This window comes from Morus notabilis, unplaced genomic scaffold (genome assembly GCF_000414095.1).
Source record: "Morus notabilis unplaced genomic scaffold, ASM41409v2 Scaffold53, whole genome shotgun sequence".
Classification (NCBI taxonomy): domain Eukaryota; kingdom Viridiplantae; phylum Streptophyta; class Magnoliopsida; order Rosales; family Moraceae; genus Morus; species Morus notabilis.
Genome location: NW_010363038.1, coordinates 967 through 25,148, shown reverse-complemented (window position 1 = coordinate 25,148; position 24,182 = coordinate 967). Strand labels below are relative to the sequence as shown.

The 24,182-nt window shown below is 33.8% G+C and overlaps 3 protein-coding genes and 1 pseudogene across 4 annotated transcripts; 3 read left to right on the top strand and 1 right to left on the bottom strand.

Annotated features, from left to right (window-relative positions):
• Positions 1-1,771: 1,771 nt before the first annotated feature.
• Positions 1,772-3,424, top strand: LOC21387134 (RHOMBOID-like protein 13). Its single transcript, XM_010103306.2, has one exon. It carries the CDS (start codon positions 2,293-2,295, stop codon positions 3,106-3,108), a length of 816 nt encoding a protein of 271 aa, XP_010101608.1. The 5' UTR covers positions 1,772-2,292; the 3' UTR covers positions 3,109-3,424.
• A 4,754-nt stretch (positions 3,425-8,178) lies between these two features.
• Positions 8,179-11,772, bottom strand: LOC21387132 (protein ENHANCED DISEASE RESISTANCE 2-like). Of its 2 annotated transcripts, XM_024169051.1 has the most exons (3): positions 11,627-11,772; positions 9,441-10,394; positions 8,179-8,550 (listed from the first exon to the last, which is right to left on the bottom strand). In XM_024169051.1, coding segments are annotated over exons 2-3 (948 nt in total). In that variant the 5' UTR covers positions 10,388-10,394; positions 11,627-11,772; the 3' UTR covers positions 8,179-8,549. The 2 variants fall into 2 exon arrangements, with proteins under 2 accessions (XP_024024819.1, XP_010101606.1); XM_010103304.2 differs by lacking the exon at positions 8,179-8,550 and having other exon boundaries at positions 9,437-10,394.
• A 4,167-nt stretch (positions 11,773-15,939) lies between these two features.
• On the top strand, positions 15,940-18,193 carry LOC21387131 (annotated as a pseudogene).
• Positions 18,194-21,331: 3,138 nt separating this feature from the next.
• On the top strand, positions 21,332-23,636 carry LOC21387130 (F-box/kelch-repeat protein At3g06240). Its single transcript, XM_010103302.2, has 2 exons — positions 21,332-21,460; positions 22,295-23,636. Exon 2 carries the CDS (start codon positions 22,321-22,323, stop codon positions 23,479-23,481), a length of 1,161 nt encoding a protein of 386 aa, XP_010101604.1. The 5' UTR covers positions 21,332-21,460; positions 22,295-22,320; the 3' UTR covers positions 23,482-23,636.
• Positions 23,637-24,182: the final 546 nt, after the last annotated feature.

The window sequence follows — 24,182 nt, the reverse complement described above, 5'->3', positions numbered from 1 at the left end:
GAAATGACAGCATTGTTGTCGGCGAGCTAAGGGCGGAGATCATCGAGCTTGGCACGGATGAGGGACCACTTGCCCATGAAGGTCAGGACGAGTGGCATTTCGTCCATGAGAGAGGAGAGAAGCTCGGTGGAGATGGCGATTGGGTTAGTTTCTTCTTCTAGTGCTTTCGTGGCGGTGGTTTTGCTGTTTCTCTCTTTTCCAACAGAGAAGGAAAGAAAGGGAAATGGAAAGGGGATTTACTTTTTCCATCTATCTCTCCCTCTTTTTGTCTCTCATCTTACTTTAGTGAGCACTCCCAGGAAATCAAAAGGAAAATTTTTCCTTTTTATTTATGAGTTTTTGGGCTACTAGGCGGAGATCTATCAATGGGTCGAGATTGACATCCCCGGCTAAGACTGTTGTCGATGAGTAGGACTGCGGATCTAGCGATGAACATCGCTGGAATTTGAGGATTGATGAATCTAGGTTTTATAGGAAACTTATTATATGAAATTTACAATTACAATTCTAAATAGAAATGTTACAATGTAAATTTACTATAAAAATTTTTTTACAATAAACGCCTTTTATTTTTCTAACAAATGTAATAGTAATTTATTCATGGTGATTCTAATTTCACATCTGTTTTGAGGGGTGGTGATAGGTAGAACAGGCTGAGCATTTGGTCTGAACAAGCCAAATATTTGGTCAGACCATTGAATCCGACTGCAAGCCGAGCACCGAATCCGACCATTGCCCGAGCACTTGGTCCGAACAATGGAAGAACAATTCCGAATAGGCCGAACAGGAGAAAGAACAACCCCAAACAAGTCGGATAGGGAAGAACAATCCAAAGAGGCGAAACTGTTGGTTTCAAAAACAATTCTGGATGCAGAAGCAAATAGGTACAGATCGCGTGTAACAAAAATTTTCATAAAACTTTTGCAATACAATATTTAGAATATATTTGTTTACTTGCGAATAAATTAATCTAATTAATTTATTAATTTACCTAGCAAACAATTAGGTCGATAACTTAGGTTCTTTGACCACGAACAATCATAGCTCAAAACTTTTTAAGAATACCCGAATCTTTCTTATCTAGTCCTTGATACCTGAAAAACCTAAAGTGTGGGCTCTAATATAGAACTAAAGGAATCAATCACTCACTAATTTTCTCTTCCACTAATATCAATACATATATAAGGTGGAACTGGAAATGGAAGAACTTTTCTTTTCTTTTTTTCTCAGGTTACACATCCATAATTAGTAAGTTACATGCTCACCAACTGTACGTTACACGCTCACCTTACACGTTTACACTAAGCATGTCACACACCTACTATAAGGAAGAGAGTGTAAAAAATTGTGTTCCCTAATTTTTTAGGTCTTCATATTTATAGTCCTAAAAGAACTCTTTAACTTTATCTTTAAGTTAAAGTAATTAAAAATTAGATATCACTTATAGATTTAAAATATAATTTTCCATTTTATTTTGAAAAAAAAAAATCTCTCTCTATCTCTACTAAAACCGGCCACCACAAAGAGCCAATAATGTTAGGAGAAGGAGAAGACTTTCACTGATTTTATGAAACAAACGACTATATTTTTTGATACCACTAAAGTTTAAAACACAATGTGTAAAACTTGTTTTTTTTTTTTTTTTTTTTTTTTTTTTTTTTTTGGGGGGGGGGAGAAAAAAGCGGAAAAAAAAAAAAAAAAAAAAAAGTGGGGGCGGCCGAGCCGGGGTATTTTAGTAATATAGATATTCGTTTAATATCCCTGCAACATTTTCCTTGACCCTGCCGTGCTTGGAAGTAGCCGGAAAGCCCCAGAAAACCAATGCATAAGAAAACAAAACGCGAATCGATTCGAAGCCAAAAGGTGAGAAAGTTCTCTCATATCTCCCTCTCTACGCAATAATCCACTCTCATGCTTTGATCTCTCTCATTTCTTCAATACTGAATAAAATCGGTTATTTTATTTGGATCACTAAAGAAACCCATTTCTCAGAAAGCTGTTCTCTGCACTCTCATGTGATAAGGTCCGTGGATTTGACATCTGATTGACGATTTTTGATCTGGGTAGTTTTAAATTCACGGTTTAAGAATTGGGTTTCCCTCTGCTTGTGAAGTTTTGGAGGTTTTAAGAAAGCACTTCGATTTTTCAGGCTAGGAGTGATCTGTAATCTTGTTTGCTAGTGCAAAAGTGCTCTTTTTTCATGGGATTTTCTTTTCTGTTGAAATAGTAGTACTGAGTTTTGCGGAATCAAATTGAAGTGTTGTGAAGCGTTATTTTGTTAGGGCGTTATAAATGGGGAGGCCTTTGATTTATGAGATCTTGGAAAAGCCAGCCACAAGTTGCATTATAGGATTATGCAGTGCAATTTGGTTTTACATTCAGAAGAAAAACATTGGATATTCCCATGTGGGGTTGAGTTATGAAACCGCCCTTGAAGGGCACCATTGGAGGATTATAACTTCGGCCTTTTCCCATATAAGCATTCTTCATCTTGTATTCAATATGAGTGCTCTTTGGAGCCTTGGTGTGGTAGAAAAGTTGGGGCCTTTAGGACTTGGAGTGGAATATTATCTGCATTACACACTTGTCCTGGTTGTGCTATCTGGTGTGCTTGTTCTGGGGATGTACCATCTTCTGATTCAAAGGTTCAAGATCGAGTATTTCAGGAGAGTTACAGCTGTTGGATATTCTTGTGTTGTTTTTGGGTGGATGACTATTCTTTCTGTAAAGCAACCATCGTCGAAATTGGACCTTTTTGGGTTTCTTTCTCTTCCAATCAGTTTTGCGCCATTCGAATCGCTTATTTTTACTTCAATTATAGTTCCGCAAGCCAGTTTTCTAGGCCACTTGTCGGGAATCGTCGTCGGGTATGCTGTTGCTTGGGGTTTGATTCATGGGATGAACAATTACTGGGCAGTTTCCATGCTGGGCTGGATTGTACTCGTGTTCATATTCAGTTTGAAGCGCTCTGGTGCATATGACTTTAACTTTCTCGAGATCGAATCCGTTACAGATCCTTCTTTGCCGGCTGTTCGGTTTCTCGCATCTGGAAACGGAAGAACATTGCAGATGAGTTCATTACCAGTGGCTGGTGCTGAGATTGTCTAGTTGCGTCTTCTCCGACCTTTGCCTGAAATAGGCTTGAAAAGGAGGTCCTCCGTCTATGTTTTCAATTGCCTTTGCCCCACTAGATGGTCATGCTTAATGCTACAATTCTGTCATTGGGTTTTTCTCTCCTGACACAAGTCCTGGGATGCTACTTCTTTTCTTCAAACCATCATCAGCAGCAGGTGCACGTCACGGTCGTTGTTCTGTTATTAAAGTTGTACTGTTTTGAAGGAGCTAAATTTTGAATGATCATTTAGATCTTTGTGGCTATAATTTTAGCAGCATATATATACGAGTTAAGGATTGTTTTCTGAAATTAGAGAGTAGATGAATTCCTTATGGTGTTTAGTGTGCATTTTACAGGTATTTCTACTACATAAACATTGAACAGACCTTAAGGGGAAAATTTACCTTTTAAGGCTGTAATGTGATTCTTTTGTCGTTCCCTCATTCTCCTTGGGAGGTAATATTTTTCATGTTGACTGACTTACCTCATTTGTTTATGCGTTATATTCAAGTTTCTTACCTCTCATATCATCTATGACTCGTGGGGTGCATTTGGAGTTGATTTTTGCTTATTTTTTAAAACATTTTTACACGTCTTTTGAAGTATGAAAATGAAAATTATTTGTAAACTGTGTTTATTTAGCAAATGTTTTAAAAACAAAAACGAAAACAGAGAACAGTAAGAATAATTTTTGTGAAGGAATTAGAAAATGATTGAAAATGGTTTTCCTTTTTCTGTTTTCATTTTTTAGTACTTATTAATAATGTTATAATATATTAATTAATAATTGTAGTCATACACAATTTTATTTTTTTATTATACTCAAAATAATCTCTTAAAAAATTAACCAAACGTAATTTTAAAATTGATCTTAAAATGATTTTCAAAAGAATCTCATTTTTACTTTTATATTGAAAACAAAATTATTTTAAAAACGTTACAACACGGCCCTTCATTTGCTTGCAGTCAGTCCTTTTAGGGGATGCTGTTACATTGCCAATGAGACCTTTATTTGTTTAATGATTCTTGGTTTTTTTTTTTTTTTTTCCTGAGCTTAGATAGCAGGTTCTTCCTGACAGGAAGATGAAGAAGTGTTAAAGAATCGAGGGTAATAATTCTCGAGAGATAAAGAAAGAAGAAATGTGCTTAATAATGAAATTATTGTAACGAAATTGGGATGCAGCAGATCAAACTTACTAGAATTTAACGAAGTGCGTTTTTGCAATCGTTTTTCTTTTATTTTCTTTTCTCTTAGAGGATAAACCTTTCCTTCATGGGCTTCTGCGTCTGTGTATATATATATATATTTTTTTTTTTCTTCTTTTTTGCAGGACTATTCATGAATTTGGTTGGTACGAAATAAAGTTTTTTTCACTCTAAAGGGTGTGGGTAACACATATTTAGCCTCAACGATGTTAGAAAATTTTTACAATCTAATTATATTTGGGTTGGGTTAGGGCGGTGCAAAGTGGGTTAGGTGGTCAGTTTCAACATTTAAAGAATCAAAGACTCTAAGTTCAATTCAACATTCAAAGTTCATCATCAAATAGAAATAATAACTCCAATATTCAAACAAATAGAAATTTAAAGTTCAATCCAACATTAAACATAAAGCAAAGTAGTTCATTTAACATCAAACATAAAGTAAACATAAACTAGTTTACACTAATAAATTAGTCTTAATATAAAGCAAATAAAGATGCTTATTTCAAATATAAAGAAACTAGATAGTAGAAATAAATTATTTGCCTAGAGTTAGATATTAGAGGAGGTAACTTAGAACGCAAGTTGGGTTGGAATGTGCGGGCCATTATAGGCTCAACCCACACCTCACTCCAAAATTTCGGGCTAAACATTGAATGGACCGAAAAAAAAAATTTAATACTAGAAATTTTGAGTTGGGTTAGGTCTACAGGTTTTATGGGTTTATGAACAGTCCTATTTTTTAGTTGAGAAAGGGAGAAGATGAACAGATCTTGTTGAAGAGGGGAATTCTTATCCTATTATATTTTTCTTTTACACTTTACTCTACACTGGCCTTTTCGCCTTTTACCAGTTTGCAAGAAGATGGAAGAAATGGGGAAGATACGTTTAGGGAAACAACATGGAGAAGAAAAAGTTAAAAAAAAAAAGGGGAAGGGGGGGGCGAAGAAACGTCACAAATAAAAAAAAAAATGTCAAACACAAAGGTTTATTTTTCTCCAACAGCTTCTATTTAGAGTTGATGAAACTCTTTATTGTAAACTGTTAGATTTACTTAATTAGATGGTTATTAATGATGGGTGTGTAATAAATATTTTTTTAAGACGTTATTGTCTTTGAAAATAATTTTGTTAATAGAAATTTTAGTAATATTAAAAAGAGGTGTGTGAAAAGTAGAAAAGACAGTGATAATAGGTGCACTTTTTATATTATTGTATAGTAATCGATATTTTTAAAATTAGAGCTTTAATAGACATTTTATATAATTACTTCTTATGAAAAACCTATAAAACAAACTTAGGTCTGCGTTAAATTGCTGAAACTTTTATCCCTTTGCTGAATAGGAACTCTCCAATCAGTCGTGGGTGTAGTGATGAAAGTTTGGGCGGCGGGCATGCCCAATGCCCAAAAATTTTCGGGCACAACGGGCAGGTGTCATTTGTCACCCGTCCGAGTATTTTGGTCAGGCACGGGCTTGGGCAGCCCGAAAAAAATCCATTTCGGCTGCCCACCGCCGGGGGAGAAGACCAAAAAAAACAACTCCATCCCGCCCCCCCCCCGCCGGTGGAGAAGTCAACCTCGCCGCCTACTAGATTTTTTTTAAATTTTCCTGCGTAACCCGAATTTTGCCTGAATTTTTTATACTGTTAGCCTGAATTTTGCCCGTTGCCTGAATATGCCCGAATTTGTTTGATTTGGTTCAGTGGTGGAGGGCACAAGTATTAACTTGGCCGATCCTAACACGGCAATGGATATTTTTTCGATCTCAGTCTCCACTGTTGCAGCCGAACAAGCATTCAGTACAACCGGCCGAATACTTGAAGAACGGAGAAACGCATTGCAATAGGATATTGTTGAAGCTTTGGTGTGCATCAAGGATTGAGATCGTTCCAACCAACGCTTACACGATACAATCTCACCGGCAAGTCAAGAATGGATCGACAAATTTAATAGACTAACTTTTAATTTTCAAGACGATCCTTCTGCTTCAAATTAAATTTTATTATTGTAATTTGTAAATATTTATTTACTTTGTATAGTATTATTGTAATCTTGCATAGACTTTGTAAGTTCGTCACAATTGTAATTCATCCCACAATGATTGCACGCTTTTTTCCTTATCAAGTTTTTATCCTAATTGGGTTTTTCTTAATAAGGTTTTTAATGAGGTAATCATGAATTATAAATTTAAAAATCAATAAAGAAATAATTTTTTTATATAGTTCGTGTGTTCATTTCAAATTTTAAATTGTAATATATCTATATATAAAACATAAAAATATAATATAAAAAATATTTAAAAATTCATGCATTTTTGGTCAGGCAACGGGCAGCCCGATCGGGCACGGGTAGCCTTTGGCTGCCTGATGCCCGTCCAAGGAGATTTTCGGGTCGGGTCGGGCAGCCTAAAAATTCAGCCAGTTCAGGCTCAGTAATCGGTAAAAATTTAGAATTTTCGGTGGTCGTGGGCGGCCCGTCCAAAGTTTCAGCACTATGTGGGTGTAAGTAAACTTATCAAAGACAAAAATTCACTTAGGACTCATTCAGTTTGTTGATTTAAGTTTTCAATTTGAAATGAGATGTGATTTTATGAGAATTTTTTACTGTAGTAGAAAAAGTTAAATGTAATATTTTGTGAGAGTTTTGAATTGTAACAAAATTGAAATTAAAAATTCAAATGGTGAAATAAACAAGACCTTAAATGTTAATCACATTGCTGAATTATACACACACATATATATATATATATATATATATTTGTAGAGACGTGAATTATGTTCAATTAGAGTCAATGCAAAATCAAGAAATTCAGCAAAAGAAGAGGTTTTCTAGTGAGAGATATCCACAGAGAGAGAGAGAGAGCAGAGAGAGAGCAGGGAAGCAGCAAAATAGTTTGGCCGGCTACCGAAAGCGCGTCTCCGATCAGCTGGCTCTCAAAATACATTCACGCGCTCTGCGCCAGTTAATCTACATGATGGTGGAGTCTGTGTTGATACTTTCTTCTCTCTTTTTAGTTGTTCGTGAAATAAAGGCAGTCATTGTGCTGGTGTTGATGCTTGTTTTCCCCACAAATCATTAGATCTATGTAGGCTTTAGTTGTTTTTGTTATTTTTTGTCGTATTCCCCCACCAAGCTATAACATTATGTGGGTTTTGTGTTGTTTTTTTCTTCTATATGTCTTTAACCAGATCTCCCACTTCGACGAGTGTTATTTGAAAGAATACTGACTTTTAAAGATCAGTCTTTACAGAGAGTTTGCTACAGTCCTTTTAAGAGAGCCAACTGTAGCGAGAGAATTAAACGAGCCAAAAAAAATGCTTCAAATTGTGTCCATTATCGGACCTTAAATCCTTGTACCAAAATGCGAACAGATTTATCAATTTTTTTAATTAATGAAATGTTTTTTTGTATTAAAAAACAGTGCATCTTGTGCATAAGTCGTGGAACATTCCGTCTATTAATTGACATTCACAAAATTCCACAATTGTAACGAATTTTCAAATTTAACGTCTCATTTAACAAAATTCCAAAATTTGTGGTCCAACCGAAAAAAGGGGCGCCAGCACCCCGAAGGAAAAAAAAAATCAAAAGAAAAGAAAGAAACCCTGCCAAATATATTGGGGAAAAAAAACTTTGTAGAGTTTGGTCAAAAGTCCAATTTGTTAAACAAACCTCAGCGTCCGGAATATGTATGTGGTCAGCATACATAACGGAGGCCTCATCTTTAAGAATGCATAAAATTGTGGCTTACAGAAAATGAATCGTTCGTTTAGTTCATAGATTCAGAATCATAATTCAAAATTATTTTTAATTTATGTGTATTTTTTATGAGAGAAAATACTGTAACGAGCCACGAACCATGATTCGAACTATGACACGAATCCATCAACTAAACGCACACTTACATCCAGGCAAATACATGTAACCACACTGAAACATAAGAAGCAAAACAAGTGCCGCCTAAGATTAAAATGAACAGAACTGTACAATATATACACGAAAACAAATTCAATTGAGTCGAATTTGGTGGGTTCTATCGCTTAACATTTGCCTTTCCCAAGACAATTCATCATAGTAATTTTAATGGGAAAAGAATACCAAAGGCTGAGACCATTTAGGACGAGAAGATAATGTTCCAATCAATACTCTTCAAGCCAAATTTTGAGTCAGTACCGTGCAAAACAAACCTCTCAATATCCTCATGGCAGCATCGTTATGCTCATCCGATACATCTGCACAGATTTCCATATCCAGGATAAATGAGCAAAGAAGAAATTAACAGCTCCGTTAGTTTAAAAAATCTTCTCGATAACACTGAAAGTACAAAATGCGATGCTCTAATTAAATATTTGTTTCGAATGCAAAAACCGAGCGGCATAAACATGGCAATCAGTCAAAACATCCACAGGTTTTGCATCTAAGCCATTGGCCCTCGTAAAAGAGAGAATGGTCTTTTAATACTCTTCCTCAACTAAGAGATATGGAAATTCTAGACATATATGGTTATCCGGAAATATATAATCTAATAAAGTCAGGAAACTGAGTAGTCTGAACTTTGTCAATTTTCACAAAAATACAGGAGATGTTGGAAAATGGAGTCGATAATGAGGCCATGATTTGTCAAATTTCCATATTTAAACAGGTATGATTATCGGGAATATAATATAACAAAGTCAGGAAACTGAAAAGTCTCAACTTTGTCAAATTTTCACAAAAAATACAGGAGATACTGGCAAATAAAGTCAATAATGAGGCCATGATTTCTATATTTTATAACAAGATGCCATGAATACAATTCTAATAGTCGGGCTTCCATAAGAAATTAAAATTTTGACCACTTTAATCAGCATCTTGCATATCAATCAAAGTTAAAAGAATCAATGGATTCAGGCATTGAATATCCCAGAGTTTTACACTTCACTAATTAGCAAGGGAAGAATAACTGTGGCGGGTACAAAATTAGAGGTGATTATAGAGATGGCAAGGCAGGGTATAAGCGTGGCCCTCATGTTACCTGACTACATCAGATTAATGATCTTCCTGGAGTTAAAATGCAATAGGTAACTTTCATAAAATAAAAGTCATAGAAAGTCTAGACATGACCGCTATTCTGGAGACTCACCAGCTCTTAGTGTTTTCAGAAGCATCTTCATGATCAACAGTCCCATTAGAATGTAATGAGCCTGAGGAAGAGCCGCTTTCTTGGACACCTGGATGAAGAATGTGGGAGAAACCCTGCCCAATTGACTTCCATAGTCGTGTCGGCAGGGAAGATTGTAGATCACCGCCACTCATATCAGAGGACGGTTCAATTGACCTAGCTGAAGCAGGATTCAACTCGGAAAATCTTACAGCGCCTAAGAGTTTCTCTGGAAGATCAGCTTCAGTTTGGCTCTCAATGAGAAAAGCCAGGTCGACTGTTAATGTTGTGATGTAACCAAATGCCAAATGAACTATTGCACTTGCAACAATGGAAGATCCAATATCCACATCTACTTCTACAAAATTGTCTGCCACACAATACTTACAAGACAGAGCACGCCCAATTATGCATATAGCCTGCTCACCAACTGCTTTTCGAACAATCCAAGGGCCCTTTACAATGTTGGCAATCAATTTAAGCCTAGAATTCCTAAACCCATCATCACCTTTCAAAAACTGATCCATCAAAGACCCCTCTGGAATAGGATATGTGCTTGCAAAGTATGCTACAGCACTATAATTATCTTTGCTTGGGACTTGCAGATTGAAAGCCCATATGAAGGGCCTTTCACCTGTTGACAACTCATCATCTATGACCCTTCTAACACGGCTGTTTGGATTGTTTAACACGTCTCCAATCTTTTTAGAACTTTTGATCCAATCAAATCCAACAGGCTTTAGAAGATATTCGCCAGCAGGAATTTTAACCTTGGTTGAGAAGTACTCTGGACCTCTAACCATAAACTTATCTCCAGGTGGAGTAGCCCAACCATTTGGACAGTTTTCTGGATCAAGAAGCGGAACAGCACCCCCCGACTTCACTCTCTCTATCCATCCAAGCTCCTTCTTGCTACCAGTATCGGCCATATGATATCTACTATGATGGAAACATGTCAGGCACTCAAGTAAATAAGCATTCAATGAATCAAGTATACTAGTAATTTTCTTTAAAGACAGTCCATTCACTAAACACACCAACACTGTGCCACTTTACGCTTGATGGACCATTTCCACAATAATAATTAAAAATATATAAATATATATATATATAATGACCGGATAGCTTAAATAATGTGAATAAATGCATTTTTTGGAAGTGTTGGTAAGGGTCAACAAAGTTTAGAAGACTACATTGAGGCTTAAGCATGCAAAAATAAACTATATATTTAAGATCAGAATTTAATTAGTCTAGTGAAACAGTTCTAAAAAACTTTCCCAAATACATGTAAAGAAAAGTTCAGAAAGCAGCATCTGAAATATAAATAAACAAGAAATTCCACACTCAGCAACTTTTCTTTTTTCTTTTTTCCCCTTCTCCAAACGATGAAGGTAATAATTTTCTTTTTCTTTTTGATTCTTTAGGAGCCCTTTGGTCTGTTTAGGTATGCTGTATCTCATGGTGAAGCAGTAAGCCTTGGAGCAGGTGTACATACAATTGTAAGTTGCAACATGTCATGTCTTTCATTCGAAGTATTTGAAGTTATAAAAAATAAAAAAATAAAAAATATATATATATAAATATAGAAACGCAAACATTTGCTCAACAATGCTCTAAACTCACATTAGTTTTTTTTTCTCATTTTATTTTCTTGGATATTCTCCTTATCTATTTCTCCAGTGTCTTATTTATTCAATCATTTATTTACTTTATTTATTATTTCTTTCTTTCTTTTGCTTTTCCCTGAAAAAGAAAGTATCACAAATTCTTACATATGCATTTACATCCAGATACATAGATATATATATATATATATGTATGTATGTATGTATGTATGTAAACACACCCAAAGACTGCAAATATCATCCATAAATCAATAAAATGAATACTAATGTTAGGGAAAAATCATAAAAATTCAGAGAAATTATACTTAAACCAGCCAATACCATATGAACATTTAAAACAAAACAAAACAAAAGGAAAGAATTCCCAGAATCCAGCTAAATCACATAAGATTACGTACTCATAGAGGCAAGCATATATAACAGTTTCTAATTCTTTTCTCAAAATTAAAATCGAAAAATCCGCAGCATAAACGCAGAAAAATCGGAGATAATACATATAAGTCGCCTAATATACACGAAAAAACATGGAACAGAAACCCTAACCTCGAGTTGTGCTAAGAGAATTGTCGAAGAATAGGAAAGAATCTGCGAACCCTAATTAAGGATGTAATGGGATCAGAAATTAGGGTTTCGCAGTGTGATTTACATGCGCGAGAGCTTCAACTTCAAGTTCAAATAGGGCATTCTTCTAATTTCTTAATGCTTTCATTTCTTTTCCTATTTTGTTTTGAAATTTTTTTGATTATTTGTTATGACCTGCAACCGGTTCAAGCAGTGTACGCTTCGGCGGGTGGTATTTGCGTAGCGGAATAGCTGTGACTGCTGAAACCGGTTGAAGGTGACCATTTACGTAATTTACCATTTCCGTTCCTTTTTTTTTATTATTATTAACTAGCCTCTCTGAACTTTAGAATCATTTAAAATTTACTCTCTGAACTATAAACATTCTCATTTTGTTCTTAAATTTTAAATTATTCTCATTTAACTTTATTTGTTACAATTTTCTATTAATAATTGATAAAAAAAAAGATAAAGTAATGCAATCGTGTGAAATTTTTGTTCGAATTTCTATTAGAAATAAACATATAAGAACTACATGAATTGGTGCGTTTGGTTACCATATTCGTGTCATAATTCGAATCATAGTTCGTAATTTATTATAGTATTTTTTCACACAAAAAATACACGTAAATCGAGAATGGTTCTGAATCATAATTTTAAATTCATAAACCAAACGTCACATGATCTCTTTTTTCATCTGATTTTAATAAAAATTAATTACATAAAAAGTTAAATGAGAACAATTTAAAATTTAAATAATAAAGTGAAAATTTTTAAAGTGAAAATTGTTACATAAGAATTCTAAATTGTTGCATTTCATTTTGACCCCGATATTCATTCTATAATCTATCTATAACTAAAAATCAATTATATTCTATCTATAATTTATCTATTATTTAATCTGTATCTCCGTACATTAACTATAGAAGAAAGCGTAGTGGTTATAAAATCTATGATTGGTTTGAAAAACATCTTGAGACTCAGATAATTGTGGATAATATAAAGTGATATTGTATTATATATTATGCTAAATTGTTTCTCATTATGAAAAAATATTTAACCGAGTTTGATGAATAACTCGAGCTCATTAACTTAAGATCCGTTTAATTCGCTGATTCGAGTTTTTAATTCGAGTTGAGATGTGACTTTATGTGAGAGCTTTTTAACTATAGCAAAAAAGTCAGATGTGACTGTTTCTGAGAGTTTTTTATTATAACAAAACTCGAATTCTAAATTCAAATCGGTGAAATGAACGGAGTCTCAATCATCCCTCGCCTCTTAATGGTGTCATTTAGCATCTCAAAAAAAAAAAAAAAAAAAAAAAAAAAAAAAAAAAAAAAAAAAAAAACAGAGCCAAAAAAAGAAACTTATTTACTATTGGATACGAAATCAATCTAATGCCACTAGATGTATGGAATAATAAAAATTTAAATAATTAACCACATAGTTATTACATTGCCGGCACATATAAAAATCACTAAGGACTATTTCACTATCTTAGCGCTCTTTCCTAAGTAAATTTCATATCATGACATTGTATTTCTTAATAGTAATTCTATACGTTAAGCACGGAACGGATAAAAAAAACTATCAAGGGGAAGGGGAGGGGGGTCGGGGGAGGGGAAGGATCCTCTCCCTTAGCGTCCCGTCATTCCGAAGGAATGAAAAACAGGACTACCCTTACTACTCGTCCCGCCATTCTGAAAGAATGGAATAAAGGGACGACTTAACGTTTCCCTTCGTTCTGTCATTCCGAAAGAATGAAGTAACGGGACGACCTTATGCTTTTGTTTCATGTATAAAAATAAAAATGAAAACATTTTCAATCTCAGATAGAAATTATTTTTAAAAATGTGATTGGTAGTTTTATCAAGAGATTAGTTTCAGTATAAAAAAACTCATTAATGTCTATTTCTCTCTCTGCGAGAGAGGAGAAAACAAAAACAAAAAATAAAAAACGACTAAAAGTCGTTTTTCATTTCTCTCTCATTTTATATTAAACTAAAAAATTATTTTCATTTTCATTTTTTATCTTTATCGCGTCAAACTCATTATAGTAATTTCTATAATTCAAAATATGCCACCCAACACTTGTTTGTAATATCAATAATGCTGCAATTTGAAGGATATTTGAATATCCTTTTATGTGCATTATGGCAATTATTATGTGCTCCCACCATTTAAGCAGTCCTAAAAGATAATAATCGGTACTTGAGATTTTATTTTGTTTCAGTTTCAAGTTAATTTAATGTAATTATTTTTACAAAACTTTAAATTATCACGTGATGAACAGATGATTATCTTAGTTAAATTGTAGAAATCGTTCGTTAATTTTGATGTCAAAGATGAAAACTGACAATGAAAATTTAAGATCTCATATACCATAACTAAAAGATTTGAGAGTAAAATGTCACTATCTTAAAATTTAGGATCCGTTTAATTTACTAACTTAAACCCATAATTCTGATTTTGTTCTCTCATAAAAATTTAAATTAAAAAAATTCTTATTAAGGTGTTGTCTCATAAAATTTAAATTTAAAATTAAAATCACAGACTTGAGCCTATGAACAAAATAAACGCTTAGAGAGTAATAGTACCAATAACTTGAAAATTAATGGGTTATATACAAACAGTTGTCTCTGCTTTTTCTACTTTCAGCCAAAAAATAACAGACTTCAGCACAAATGACTCTATTTGAAGGATCTTTTTATAAATAGCCGAAGATTTCTAAAATTGTAAAAAAAATGACTATTTTTATTAACTTAATAGCCAATCACAGTGATTTAGCGGTCTATAACTAATTAACTGAACGGTCAATCACTGATTAACTTAACGGTCTATTAATGATTGACTTTAGTTTATCACTGATTAACTCGATAATTCTTCCTTACTAACCATATCAGTTAATAATTAATAAAAATCAATTAGTAATTTATCAATTTCAATTAACAAATTACAAATTTATTAATAATAAACTATTAAAAAATTAATAATAAATTTGTTAATTACTGATTGATTATGTATTAATCACTAATTAACTACGGTTAATAAATAATTGACTGTAGGTTAGACTAGGGGTGTAATTCGGCCGGGTAGGGTCGGATTGAGCCGACCCGCTCAGTGCGGGTTGAGAAAACTTTGTGCCGTAACACTCTCTTAAGCCCACAAACCCGCAACCTTTCGGGTGACCTCGGGTAGGGTCAAGTTACTCAGGTTGGTGAAAACCAATTTTAATCTATGACTTCATACCTCTTTTAACAATCCAAAAGCATAAAATCCATAAACAGTCCATAAGCATTAACATAATGTCAAACATACTTCTTAACAATCAATAAAGTTCAGAAATAAAATTAACAATATGTCAAATAAACATTCCATATAAAGATAGTTCAGTAAAATAGATTTACGGATTTAGGGTTACACACCTAAATCGGGTCGGGGCAAATCAGGTTCAAAATGCCCGTCCCGCTCCCCAACCCGCGCACAGTGCGGGTTGGGACTATTTGAAACCAAATTTAAAAAAAAAAAAACAAAAAACAAAGGGTGTGTTTGGAATTAGTTCCAAAATGTTTTTGTTTTCTGTATGAAAATAGAAATGAAAACGTTTTCATTTTCATTTTGAAATTATTTCTGAAATGTGTTTGGTAGTTTCATTCAGATATTGATTTCAGTTTTAAAAAAAACTAAAACTGCATTTGGTGGTTTAATTTTTGAAAACATGTAATAATATTTAAAATAATAATATATTAAATAAATAATATTATTAAATATATTAAATAATAATATATTAAATAAACATCATTATATAAGACAAAAACGGTTTCAAAAAAGAGAGAAGAAAATGAAAAAAAAAAAATGAAATCTATTTTCAGAAAATGAAAACGAGAAAATGAACACACATTTTTTTTGTTTTCAATTTTTCATAAAAGACAAAAACGGTTTTATTTTTGTTTTTAAAAAATTTTTAGGCCAAACGCATTTTCTGTTTCCATTTTTATTTTTTAGTCTCAAAAAACGTAAAAAATAGAAATAAAAAGAAAATAAACAGGGCCAAAAAACTCTACGCTTTCGGGTCAGATCGGATCAATCATGTCTGACGAAATTCGTTCGGATTTGGGCTCATTTCTTACGCCCCTAGGTTAGACACTAATAAACTCCTATAAACAAAAACTGCTCATTTCCGTAAAATAAAAGAAGTTGGTAGCATTTATGAAAAGAGGCTGTAAATCAATTTAGCTACTTTTTTCGACAAAAAAAAAAAAAAAAAACTCCGTCTTTCTATTTAGTGCGATCACCTGTATTAAGTCCTACTATTGTCTCACCCTTGAACAGCTCTAGAGCCCTTCCACGGCCACGCACTTCGTCTTCTCTTCTGAAAAGGCTCTTCGACCTCTGAAGATCGCCATTTGGTTGTCTCCGCGCTTAAGGTGGGCGTCCACCTCTTGCTTTACACCTTTCTTCAATAAATTTTCGTGTTTAACTTTCTTTGAGAAAATTTTCGCGTAAAAAAACTGTTAGATTCTGTGAAATTTGGTTTTCTTTTGTTTTTTCTTTTTCGATTTCTGAATATTGTAAAATCTTGCTCACTCGCACCTCGTTGAATCATCATTAATGGATTTTGGAGCAAAAAAAGAAAATCCTAATGAGTGTACTTTCATTCTCGCTATAATAAACTATTTATTTTCCCAAATTTCACTTATTTCAATGAAGACCGATAAAAGTTTTATTGGTTTGTCAAATCTGATGTACTATTTGATTATTGTAATTTTGTCGATTTTCTTTCTCATCGGTTTAGAGAAAATTTCGAACAAAAAAAATTTGTCAATTCTGTAGTTTTGGGTAGAACTTAAAGGTGGTAATTGATTCTTGATTGAATATTGCTCATACTAAGTCTATGTTTGGTAGTGATTCTTAAAGCTCAGAATTAATTTTCTAGCCATCCACAGCTGAAATTTGTATTTGATAAAAACTAAAAAAAGTGATTCTGAAAGAATTTTTGAAAAATTTACAATTAAAATAAAAAACAGTTCAAAAGTAATTTAACTTTTAGATTGTACGGTAATCACCTTGAACTATAATTAATAAAACTTTTATAATACTTATAATACTTCTGGAATCAATACTTGTATAATTACAGTTTACTAAATATTTAGTTATTTTTTGTATCAGCTAAATTTTTTTTCCAGCACAGTTAACATCAATTTTTTAAAAATCTATTGTACTACCAAACTGGCCTTAAGTCAGCTTAATTTTGTTTGATCTTTTTCGGTTCCACAATATTGACTTTATGTTTAGTTCAATTTTTGATGATGTAGCTCCAAACGATAACCAAAAATCACTCATTCCTATTTTGTTGTATGTAGATTTAGTCTGAGCCGCCAAGTAGCAAATGGCGGAGTTAATGGATTTTCCAAAGGAGCTGGTCGTGGAGATAATGTCATTTTTGCCCGCTGAGTCTTTGGTTCGATTTAAATGTGTTTGCAAGTTGTGGTATTCTATTATCAACGACCGAGGTTTTGTTGCGAAAAACCTTCGCAATGCCAATAAGATGTCATCCACAAAGTCACTGTGTCTCCGGCTATGGAAAGAAATTTGAAGAACTTGTAAACTCGTTTCTCACTATCTACGATGACGAAAAAAACGGTGAACTTGCTTATTCTGTTGCTGTAGATTCTGTGTCGCCATTTTTCTCCAGCAGCATACAGATGAGTACTTTCTAAGCTCTCAGTGTAATGGCGTCTTCTGTCTGTTGGGGAAACTGGACATTAATGATGTTATGTTATGCAATCCAACGACCAGAGAATTCAAGCTTCTTCAAGGTTCATGTTTTGGTGTTAAAACTGAGGGAATAATGTTCGGGTTTGGGTATGATCCCAGTGTTGATAGCTACAAAGTTGTTAGAGCTGTGCTTTTGTGCAGTGGACATGATCTTTCCTTGGGAGCTGAGGTATACACTTTGGGCACTAGTTCTTGGAGAGAGATCAAGTTCGACGTTACGTTATTGTTCTCTCAACTGCGGTCGCTCACTTCTAGCATGGCTTGTGGTCAAAATGTGCAACGGTACTACAAAGGAGCGTATTCGGGTTGACTGTAAATTTAAAAAAAAACGATCAGAACACGACACGTGACACGAATTACCACCCTTACAGGAGGATCAATTTTATAAGATATCATTGCCTAGTAACTTTGAAGGTGAACCAGAGGATATGCCGTTGTTCAGGAGCCTTGCGATATGGAATGAATCTGTTGCCTTGATTGAATTCTCTTATAGTGACATTACAAGACCGATTGACATCTGGGCCTGTTGCGGGTCTAGAGCTTCTTGTTGCTGGACCAAACAGGTAAGCATTGGTCCCCTAGAAAGCATTTTCGGGCCGATATTATTTTGGAAGGGTGATGAGCTTCTTGTGGGTGCTGACGATGGATATGTGGGTTACATACAACATACATGACAAAAGAGTTAGAAATCTTCCCATTACTCCTGGATCGCTAATGTGCAATTCTTGTGTTTATGTAAAGAGTTTAGTTTCCGTGCAGGGAGAGATTTGAAGGGCAAGATTTCTTGGAGGATTCATTCTAAAGACGGTTGCGGTGAACCTTTATCTCTCTGTTTTGTTCTTTATTTTCTTTTGGCTAAGAGATGAACTTCTATATTGTTGAATGGTTACCTTTATTTTTATAACCTCGTTCACTTTGCGGATTTGAGTTTTCAATTCGAGCTGAGATGTGATATTTTTTGAGAGTTTTTCACTGTAGTAAAAAAAAAAAAGGTTAAATATGACATTTTCTGAGAGCTTTTTACTGTAGAAACTTAAAACTGAAAACTCGAATCGGTGAAATGAACGATGCCATGTTCTATTGTGGATGTAAGTTGATGGAGATCATATCTTAATCAGTTTTGGTAGCTAGTTTTTATTGAATTAGGGATTTATGTTATTACGGTCCCGTTCATTTTATCGATTCGAGTTTAGAATTCGAGTTTTATTACAGTAAAAAGCTCTCAGAATCAGTCACATTTAACTTTTTTGCTACAGTAAAAAGCTCTCACGTAAAGTCACGTCTCAACTGGAATTAAAAATTCAAATCAGGGAACTGAACAGGCCCTACGTTTTGCAATGTTATCTTTGTTGTTTTTTCTTTTGTTTTGTTTTTTTGAAGGTAAATATGACAATTTTATTAAAAAATGCTACCAATGTTAAAGTATAAAACTATTATTGACTCACCTCCTAATATCTTAAGCTTTTGGGATGGATTTGTAAACTAATATGGTATCAGAGCGGAAGGTCTTGAGTTCAAATCCTCGTAATTACACTCTTTATTTCCATTTAAATTGTCATTAACAGTTGAAGCTTTTAGGATGGATTGATAAATTAACAACCAAAGCTATAGGAACCTGGTGTCACTCACAAGACTAGACATTATAAATGCACCTCTAATCTAATAACGGGGAGGACACCTCCCAAAAGTGGCTCTATAACATTTGGCTAAGGAAAATTGACTCAAAGTCAATCAGATTCTAGTCATGTATCACACATACATACATTCCTCATACTAGCAGCAGTGGGGAAGTCAATCGTTGGCTAAGGGAGAAAACACTACAGACTAAGAGGGTGGTTAAATAACAAAAAAAAAAAAAAACCTAGACATAACTTACACATGAGAGATCTGATTGGAGATGGTGTGAACACTACGAGCAAGCAACTCTCCTAAGTTTGTCCATGAGTTTACGTAGTCCATGATTGGTGAATACCCTTCAAAGATCATGTAAAACCACTGAGAAACTCATACTTTCACGGGCTAGATCTAACAAAACGCCACCTCCTTTGATTACACAGAGCCTATTATCTTGTAAATCGTCTTGTTGCGAGATCAAGATTGAGATTTTTATGGCCAAAGGTCCGGCAACGCGTCGAACCTCCAGCCAAAGAGAAATGTCCGACAAAAAAACTTAGAGAGAAGGAGAAAAAGTTTTAGAGAGAGCATGCCTTCGTTGTTTTTTCTTTTAAATTGATAAGATATTTAAAATTGAGAAAAACACGAATTTTATAGACAAAATTATTAAAGAACCTACTCTCAAAGTGTGCGTTTAGTTTTCTAGAATTGTTGCTACCCTTACTTTCGCCTAAATTATTAGCAGCATCCTAAACAAAACATGCTACGTCAATCCTAATTCAACTAAACCATAAAGTAAAAAGTAAAAAATAAAAATACTACATAGTATGGTGTGGCATGATATGATTTGGATAGCTTTTACAGTCAAGCGTTTATTTTGCTAACCAATAACTATACGAGCATTTTTAATAAGAGAGTTCAAACTCCAATTCAAATGGTTCTGTTATAATATTTTTCTTATAAATAAAAATTTTAATTTTAGTTCAAACAATCTCATAAATTAAAGAGGCGTTTTGATGCTTAATTATGTTAGAACTTCACTATTTTTTCCGTTAGTCAAATCTACAAACTACTATCATTTTAAGACAATATACTAGTTACATTCTATAAAAAAATTAATAATTATCAACCGTTAAATAGAATTATAAAAAAATTAAATTTCAATATATCTATGTTGGTAAGATAGAGATACAATCCTGTATCAAGAAGAACAAATTCAAGTGAAAAGGACATCATGCACCAAAAATAAAAAACCAAACCGAACCTTCAAACCACTCTCGTACAACACAAGTAAACGGTTAGGCTACCCACCAAACTCTCTACTTTAATTTCTTGCTTCGAAAAATTATTATAATATTTTTCTCTATTAAATTTACTATCTTACACCTCCAACTACCCCCATTCATTACTTTATTGCACCCAAAAAAAGAGATTCTTCGGTACACATATCTTAGTTTACCAGTAAAGAAAGTGAAAGGGAAATTGTAGAAAATATGTCAAAAGCTTAGTATATAGGTAAATTTTTAGTTATAGAAATTAATAGGTCATAACTTGACTTATGGTTTATAATTAAATAAGTTATGGATAAATTTGTCAAGTTATGATTCATAGTTAGACAAGTTATGGACAAAAATCGTGAATTATGGACAATAACTTGTCAAGTTATGATTCATAACTAGACAAGTTATGGACAAAGACAGTAATTTGACCTATTTATTAACTTATGTAAATTATTGACCTATTAATTTTAATTCATCTCAAATCTTGACATATTTCTCTCTTTCTCCTATTAAATTTTTTTAATTATTATATTTATGATTTCGTTTATTTTGTTATTTGAGTTTAAAATTTAAATTTTATTACAGTAAAAAATTCTTACAAACAGTCATATTTAATTTTTTTATTACAGTAAAAATCACATTTAAATTTGAATTAAAAACTCAAATAAGTGAATTTATTAATATATTACCGTACGGAGGAAGAAGGTAAAAAAAAAAAATTCTCCGGTAAAAAAGAAAAAACATTCCTGTCAGTATTTAAACGTTTTTTTTATTAATTATTTATTTAAAAGTTGAGAAGTGGTTACAACTACCTTCCAAACATTAATCATGAATCATGATGATGCACGTTTGCAACAAGACTTTTTTAGTGGACAGCCAATCGTGGGATGGACGTTTATTAATTATCCCACGTTAAAGTTTTGTCTTAATTTTAAATAAATAAATGGGATCTAATAAAATATATATGGCAGATATTCGAGAGAATAATTCAGATGACGTGGTCCTCATACATTACATCCCTTTTTATTAGTGCGTTCGTTCTTCTCCACTCACTCTATTTACTCACTGACGCTTCACCAGCCCTAGAGCCTCCCCCAATGGCTACGCAAATTTCTTGAAAGCGTTTGGATCTCTGACTCTGAAGGTAAGAAAACTTCGTTTATAACTTCTTTGAGAAAATTTTGGGTTGAAAAAAATGGCTACTTTGAAATGATATTGCAAAAGCTTGTTCTTGATCTCTCTTTTTTCTTTTTTTTTTGGCTGAAGTTGCAAAATATTTTCAATTGCACCTCTTGAATCCTCAATAATGTACTTTGATTATTGGATGTAATAAACTATTTATTTGCCCAAATTTTACTCTTTTCAATAAAGACCAACAAAAATTTGTCATATCTGGTGTATAATCATTCTTGGGTTGAAAAAAATGGTTATTTTGCAATAATATTATAGGTAGATCATATAAGTGTTTAGGACTATTTATAAACATACAATAAAGTGTTGGTGGATTCTGAAATTTGGTGCTTGTTTTTCCTCTTATTGCACCTCTCGAATCCTCAATAATGTACTTTGATTATTGGATGTAATAAACTATTTATTTGCCCAAATTTCACTTTTTTCAATAAAGACCAGCAAAAATTTGTCATATCTGTTGTATAATCATTCTTGGAACTGGTGAAGGAGGGAGCAATCTTTTTCTTTCTTTCTCAAAATAATCTTGTCAATATTCTTTCTCATGAGTGTTCAGAGAATTTCAAACAAAAATTTATTGCTAATTCTGTGGTTTTGGTCCTGGGAAGAACTGAAGAATAGTAAATGCTTTTTGTTTCTGATTAAATTTTGAATACACACGACTAGTTCAAATTAATTTTGTTAGATCTTTTTTGGTTCCACCATATTGACTCTTAACTTTAGCTTAATATTTGATAGTGTGGTCTAAAGCGGTAAACAAATTCACTCCTTCCCGTTTTGTTGTGTGTAGATTTAGTTTGGGCTGGGAAGTCGAAAATGGCGAAGTTCTTGGATTTGCCGATGGAGCTGGTGGTGGAGATAATGTCATTTTTGCCCGCTGAGTCTCTGGTTCGATTCAAGTGTGTCTGCAAGTTGTGGTATTCCATTATCAACGACCGAGGTTTTGTTGCGAAACACCTTCGCAATGCCACTAAGATCTCATCCACGAAGTCCTTGTGTTTCACTGGCTATGGCAAGGAATTTGAAGAACCGGTAAGCTCGTTTCTCACTATCTACGACGACGACAAAAACGGTGAACATGTTTATTCTGTTGTTGAAGATTCCCTGTCGCCGTTTTTCCAGCGGCATAGAGATGAGTACGTTGTAAGCTCTCAGTGCAATGGCATCTTTTGTCTATATGGGGAACAGATTACCAACAATGTTATCTTATGCAACCCAGCAACCAGAGAATTCAAGCTTCTTCCAGATTCGTGTTTTTGTGTTAAAACTTGCGGAATCATGTTTGGGTTTGGCTATGATCCTAGAGTTGATAGCTACAAAGTTGTTCGAGCTGTTCTTTTGGACTGTGGAGATAACCTCTCCTTACGAGCTGAAGTATGCACTGTAGGCTCTAGTTCCTGGAGAGAGATCAAGTTGAATTTTTCGTTATCTCAACTGGAGGTGCTCATTTTAAGTATTGCCTATGGTCGAAATGTTCACAAACAGCGGTACTGCAAAGGAGCCTGTTATTGGTTGCTGAGCCCTATGCGCTGCGAGGAGGAAACGATCATTCATTTCGACATGTTGAACGAGCAATTTTATAGGATATCGTTGCCTATTAACATCAATGGTGAACAAGAGGGGAGGTCATTGCACACGAGCCTTGCGATATGGAATGAATCGGTTGCTTTGTTTCGTTACTCCTATGATGATGTTACAAGGCCTATTGACATCTGGGTAATGCTTGACTCTTCTGGTGTGTCCAAAGCTTCTTGTTGCTGGACCAAACAGCTAAGCATTGGCCCCCTAGAAGGCATTTGCCGCCCAATATTGTTTTGGAAGACTGATGAGATCCTTATGAGCACTGACGATGGACGCGCGGTTTCTTACAACCTACATGCCAAAAGACTTGGAAATCTTCCCATCCCTCCTGGCTCGCTAATGTGCAATGCTTCTGTTTACATAAAGAGTTTGGTTTCTGTGCATGGAAGGATTTGAAGGGCAAGATTAGAGATGAACTAGTTTTATTATATAATGTTGAACGGTTCCCTTTGTATTTATATGCTTTATATTATGGATGTGTGGTTTCTTTATTCGTGGTTTTGTTTCCTAATTTGTATTTTCAATTCAAAGAATGATGTGTGGTACATGGATCAAACTTTTGGCCTTCACTTTCTGTTGTCTGTTGAGATTGTCTGATAAACAATCTGCTTCTATTTAGGATACTTGTTCTTCTCCCAAACTAATGAACTTATAAGGAATTTTGTTTTTGAAAGGAGTCTATCAGAGAATATTAGAGAAATTTGGAGAAGAAAGATTGATTATCTCTTTCAACTGAAAATTACAGAGTACAAAAGGAAGGATATGTTGTTGAGAGGAAATGCCCCAAAACGTGAACAAGTCCAGCTCAGTAATTAAGAAGATAAAAGAAAGAAGAAAATAAAGCAAAAATAGCTAAATAGTCCATAACTTTATGTATTTACAAAAGGATCCCAACTATTCTCATACTTCCCCTCAAGATGGAGAATGAATGTTATGAATCCCCATCTTGCCAAGTAAAGCATGAAATTGTCCAGAAAATAGAGGTTTTGTTAGCAAGTCTGCTAGCTGATGTTGCGAAGAAACATGTAGTGTCTTCAATACACAAGCTTGAATCTTCTCTCTAACAAAGTGGCAATCACTTTCTATGTGTTTTGTAC

What these genes read in the sequence shown, in the direction of transcription:
- LOC21387132 (XM_010103304.2), bottom strand. Translation starts at nt 10,387, where the DNA reads ATGGCCGATACTGGTAGCAAGAAGGAGCTTGGATGGATAGAGAGAGTG.
- LOC21387130 (XM_010103302.2), top strand. Translation starts at nt 22,321, where the DNA reads ATGGCGAAGTTCTTGGATTTGCCGATGGAGCTGGTGGTGGAGATAATG.
- LOC21387134 (XM_010103306.2), top strand. Translation starts at nt 2,293, where the DNA reads ATGGGGAGGCCTTTGATTTATGAGATCTTGGAAAAGCCAGCCACAAGT.